The sequence below is a fragment of the Monoraphidium neglectum genome (genome assembly GCF_000611645.1).
Source record: "Monoraphidium neglectum strain SAG 48.87 unplaced genomic scaffold scaffold01712, whole genome shotgun sequence".
Taxonomy (NCBI): Eukaryota; Viridiplantae; Chlorophyta; class Chlorophyceae; order Sphaeropleales; family Selenastraceae; genus Monoraphidium; species Monoraphidium neglectum.
The window spans coordinates 4,487-9,736 of NW_014011916.1; the positions used below are offsets into that span (position 1 = coordinate 4,487).

At 67.0% G+C, this 5,250-nt stretch overlaps 2 protein-coding genes across 2 annotated transcripts in view; both read right to left on the reverse strand.

Annotated features, from left to right (window-relative positions):
• The window catches only part of MNEG_8792 (T-complex protein 1 subunit delta), a gene marked incomplete at both ends in the record, with an annotated part of 6,822 nt that extends 4,173 nt beyond the window's left edge, over window positions 1-2,649 (reverse strand). Inside the window, 8 exons of the mRNA XM_014042734.1 lie at window positions 331-421; window positions 654-752; window positions 1,009-1,076; window positions 1,293-1,373; window positions 1,559-1,621; window positions 1,928-2,056; window positions 2,239-2,352; window positions 2,647-2,649. Coding sequence (XP_013898188.1) covers window positions 331-421; window positions 654-752; window positions 1,009-1,076; window positions 1,293-1,373; window positions 1,559-1,621; window positions 1,928-2,056; window positions 2,239-2,352; window positions 2,647-2,649 — 648 coding nt within the window. The remainder of the gene's footprint in view (window positions 1-330; window positions 422-653; window positions 753-1,008; window positions 1,077-1,292; window positions 1,374-1,558; window positions 1,622-1,927; window positions 2,057-2,238; window positions 2,353-2,646) is intronic.
• A 1,234-nt stretch (window positions 2,650-3,883) lies between these two features.
• Window positions 3,884-4,561, reverse strand: MNEG_8793 (hypothetical protein; the record flags this gene model as incomplete). Its single annotated transcript, XM_014042735.1, has 2 exons — window positions 3,884-4,102; window positions 4,418-4,561. 2 exons carry the CDS (start codon window positions 4,559-4,561, stop codon window positions 3,884-3,886), a joined length of 363 nt encoding a protein of 120 aa, XP_013898189.1.
• Between the last annotated feature and the right edge of the window lie 689 nt (window positions 4,562-5,250).

Below are 5,250 nucleotides of genomic sequence, written 5' to 3' on the forward strand. Positions count from 1 at the left end.
GGGCAGGACCGCGGGGCGGACGGATGCGTGCGTGCGTGAGCGCTTGCGAGCGTGTGCTTCAACTTCCGTGCGTCGCGGCCGAGACGTCGACTCTTGCCTTGCACGCACGTTCCCCTCTCAGCCGCTGCCCCCCGGCCCCTCCCATGCAGCCGCAGCTTGCACGCCCTCTCACCATGTCAATTGCCCCCCCAACCCCCAACACACCCACACACACGCACACACCCACCCATGCGCGTGCGCAAACACACACACACACACACACACTCACACACTCTCAAACATTGAACATCCACCCCAAGAAGCACGCGGCCCCCCGTCTTATTCCCACACCTTTGTGTCGAACACGCAGCCCTCCACCAGCTCGCTGTCGTCGATGGTGCCCCCCACCTTGGCCACCACCTTGATGTCACGCAGGTCAAGCCTGGGGGTGGGGGTGGGGAGAGTGTGTTATGGGTGTGTGTGTGGGGGTGAGTGTGTGTGTGTGTGTGGGAGGGAGGTCAGTGTGTGTTTGTGTGTGTGTGTGTGTGTGTTTGGGGGAGGTGAGGAAGAAGCGCGGGGGGCTACTGGCAGCAAAGTCTGGGGGGTGAAGGGGGCTTGGCCGAGCAAGGGGCTACGTTCGGCGTTTGGGGCGCCGCGTTTGGCGCGCCGCGCACATGTTTGGCCGCGAGGGGTCCATGACGCGCAGCACCGCCTCCACCGCCATGGGCGAAAGCAGGGAGCTGTACTGAGACACCACCTTGCTCGACAGGGACCTGGGGGGGGGGGGATGTTGAGCGGTGCAAGGATGCGTGGGTTGGACGGGGACAAGCACACTGCTCTCCAACAGCCGAGCCGACCGCCCTGGCGATCCCCATCTTACCTTCGCCCGAATGACTTCTCGCCGCCACCCAACAGCCCCGCAACTGCCCTGTACCTGCCCTGAGACCCCCCGTACAGCCCCTGTCCAGCCGCCCCCAACCGCCCTGCAATCGCCCCCCAACCGCTCCCAACCGCCCCCAACCGCCTCACGTGGTGGCGGCCCTGATGAGCGCGTCCTTGTCCCCCAGGTCAACGGGCGTGGCGACGGACTCCAGGACCTGCCACGTCAGCATGCAATTTGAGGGGGGGCCGGTGACGTCATGGGTGCGAGGGCGGCTGACACCAGCTGCTGGCGAGCCGAGGGCGGGGGTTGAATGGGGTCGGGGCCGGCCCCGTGCGCTCGCGGCCGTTTGCGCCGCGCCTGCCGCTGCCGCCCGCGGCGTCCGCGGCCTGGCCCTATCGCGGCGCAGGGGCGGGGGGCGGCCGCGCCGCACCTCGTTCGCCTTGGCCACCGCCTTGCTGAACGCGTCGCTGATGACCGTGGGGTGCACGCCCTTGGCCAGCAGCTCCTGGGCCTGGATATTTATGGGATATTTTGGGGGCGTGTGTTGAATACAAGATCGAGGCAAAACCACGCCGCTGCCGCCACCACAGCCGCCGCAGATTGGCTCCAGCGCCACAACCCACCCTAGCGCCCGCCGCTGCGCAGGGACGGGGGCGCCGCGTCGTGGCCGGCGCAGTCAACGTCAGCGCGCGTCACCTTTTTGAGCAGCGCCCCGCAGATGACGACCACGCTGGTGGTGCCGTCGCCCGCCACCACGTCCTGCGGCCGCACAGCCCGGGGAAAGCGGACGCCGCCGCGGCCGGAGCGGCGCAAAGGGGGGGCCGTCAGTGATGTGCGATCGCAGGCGCTGGGCAAGACTACAAGACGCCACACAAATTGTTAAAGCTTGCCGCTGCAGCGGCCGTCTGGCTTGCCGAGCCATGAAGGTTCGCCGCGCTTTGCCCTGGGGACCCTCCGCCGCACCCCTGCCTCGACTCCATGAGTACATGCGGTGGACCATCTCTCAACAGTTCCCTCCAGAACCAAACGCCCGCAAGCCCCGCCAACGGCGCTCGACAGAGAGACCAGCTGGCGCCCCTCGCCGCCGCCGGGCGCCCCGCCGCGCCCGGCGTCCCCGCCCCATTGTGGCATGGTGCGGCCACGCCGGGCGCCGCCTGCGCGGCCCTCGGCAGCGGGCGCCCGGCCGCCAGCCACCTCCCGCCAGGGCAACAGGAACAAGCGGATCCCTTCCCCTTACACATAAACACATGTGCAGACACACACACACACACACACGCACACACATACTGACACATACGCGCAAACACACATTGTCTGCTGTCTGTCACACCCTAACACCACCCTGGGCCCTGGGGTCGTGACAGCAGGCCACCCACCTGGCTCTTGGCCAACTCGACCAGCATCTTGGCCGCGGGCTGCTGCACACTCATCTTATTGAGGATCGTCGCGCCGTCGTTGGTGATGAGCACCTCACCGTTGGCGGACGCGACCTGGGAGGCGCGCGAAGCGAAGGGGGTGTGCGTGCGGCGGTCGGAGGGGCTGCGCCCGGTGCGGGCCGGCGCGAGGCGGACTGCCCGTTCGAGCGGTTGCCCCGTGCTGCGCCGGCCGCTGCGGTGACCCGACTTTACTTGGCAGCCGGCTCGCCCTGCGCCGTCTCCGCACAAGCCAAAGAGCTGCGCCACGCTGTGCCACTGTTGCTGCCGCTGCTGCTCCAAAGCTGCTGCTCGCCAGCAGAGCAGGGCGCTTGCCTGCCTCAGCCCATGCTCAGGTCGAAAGGCCCGCACCATCTTATCGAGGCCGCGCGGCCCCAGCGATGTGCGTACAGAGTCCGCCACTGCCTTGGCAGCCTCTATGTTGAACTCCCGAACGTCCTTCTTCTTGGCATTGTCCCTGCATCGCCGGCAGGCAAGCGGCGGCGAGGCAGCGGCGGCGAGGCAGCGGCGGCGCGTTGCGCGCAGGGGTGGAGCGCTACCGCGACACTAGCTCCACTCGCAGTGACTTGCAAGCGCGGCAGATCACTGTAAAAGTCGATTGTGATGCATGCCGCACGCTCCCGTTCGCCACGACTTCGCTGTGCGCGCTCTCGACGGCTTCCCGCCTGTGATCACGGCCTGTCAGCCGTCTCCACTGGCCTATGACTCACACAAATCTCTCTCCTCTCTTCGCGCCGCCCCCTGCTGCCGAGGGTGCCGTGGCTGTCGCCATGCTGCCGTGCTCACGCTGCGCAGGTTATGGATCTAGCAGCAGCTTGATAGCGGAGGAGTTCGACTAAGATTTACTCGGCAACCTATGTGACTGGCGGCTTGGACACGCCACGGAGGCCGTAAGGAGTTGGCGCGGCCGAAGTCAGATCAAGTTGATCAGAAGGTTCTTCCCGAGTGTCATCTGTATCACCGTACACGCAGGCGTTATGTGCAATGAATACGTAAAATCATCACGAACATTCCCCCAAAACCCCATGAACGACGCGACTGTCATGTATGCCGGCATGCCCATGTTGCCGCCGTCAACCAAGAGTTGACCCCGCATAGCTTGCTGATGCTCACAGGCCCGGCTGTTACCTCCAGCGCTCAGATACGATGGCGCGTGTAAGATCAATAGTAATTTGTTTGGCACAACCCTGCTGTCGTAGCTGGGTACGGCCCGACCCCGCTGCACACTGCACCAGAGGGTAGCTCTGCAGGGGCACGCCACGTTTATTCCCGGTCTACGCCGCCCACGCGACGCCTACCCCACGCCTGCCCTTCCTGGAGCCGTCATGCGTTGATCCCCCACGGCTGCCCCCGCGCACAGCAACGCCACCTCTTCCCCCCGCACTCCCTGCCCGCCTGAGCGCGAGTCTCGATTACAAGGGCCGACCCTCTCCACACCCCCACCACCTGCGGGCCGCGCGAGCCCCGACACCCCCGCGTGAGAGGGGGTATCGGGGCTCACGCGCGGCGCCGACGGCGCGGCGCACGCGGCGCCGACGCCCCTGTCCGGGCAGCGCCCGCCCCGCGTCCCCGACCGCCTCGCCACCTATTACTTGCTGCCGGCCCTCTGCCGCAGCTGCACCTCCTCCCCGAGCAGCATCACGCCGTTCCCCGTGTAAGCGTTCGGCGGCCGCACCGCGCGCAGCGCGGCGGCGGCGCCGGTGACTTGCGCCTTGTCCACTCCATACAGGTACACCAGCGTGGGCTTCAGGAAAAAAGCGACCACGCCCTCGGGCAGCTTGTATATGGCGGCGTTGGTGAACCCGACCTTTTCGGGCGGAGGGGAGGGTTCCACGGGGGCGGCGGGGAGGCGTATGGGCGCAGGGCGGCTGGGGCGAAGCCTACCGGGCATCCCGCCGGCTGCGCTCGGTGCCGTCGGACAACGCCATTCAGTATGTGCAAATGTGCACACAGGCATGAGACACATGCACGCAGATACGTGCATGTATGCGGCCGCGAAGGGCAGGCGGCGCTCCAGGAGAGGGCGCGTCCTCGGGCCCGCGCCCACCCCCCGCCCGCCGGCGCCCTCCCCGCAAACCGCAAGCGCGCGGCACGCGCGCCCCACGACCAAGAAGCGCCGCACCTTCAGCCTGACGACACGCGACGGCTGCTTGTGGGGGTACGCTACGTTGACCTTCTCGCCGCCGGGCTCCCAGTACAGCGCCCGCCGCGACGGCGGCGCGCCCGGCGGCGCGCGGATCGCGGCGCAGCTGTCGGCGGGCTCCATCCTGTAGCCGACGCCCTTGACTGTCACGCCGACAAGATAGCCCTGGGTGCGTGGCAGTGATTGGGGCGACGCAAAACGCGTCAGATCCACAAAAAAAAACTTTGGCGGAACACAGCAGGTTTGTCGTGGACACAGGCGAGGTGTGGGTTACCTGGCCAAGGGGTTGCGACGGCTTTGCTGCAAACCAAAAACAGGGAGTTACGGCGCGTGTGGGTGGCGCTGCACCGGGGCCGCGCGCTCAAAAGGGGCGCAGGGCGCGGCCAAGGGCAGGGCTGGTGCGGGCGCAGGCGCGTGGCTGCTGGCAAGCAGGGCCCACCCCCCGCCTGCGCGCTGCCTTTGCACCATCTTCGCACGCGTTCTGCGTCCCCCTGTCATGACCGTTTGCCTCCCGAAACCCGACCCCACCGCCCACCTGCCCGCTCGCCCACAAAACCCACCCAAATCCCTCACACTCCAACACCCAACCACACACCCAGACACTCATTCCCACACACACCCTACAAAAGAACAGTTGACGATGCACGCGCGTGCGCACACACACACACACACACACACACACACATGCGCGCGTGCGTGAACGCACGCACGCACCGTACCTCACCCCAATCGCCCGCCCGACAACCCACACCCCCCCCCACACACACACACGCACGCACACACACACACACACACGCACCACAAACACACAC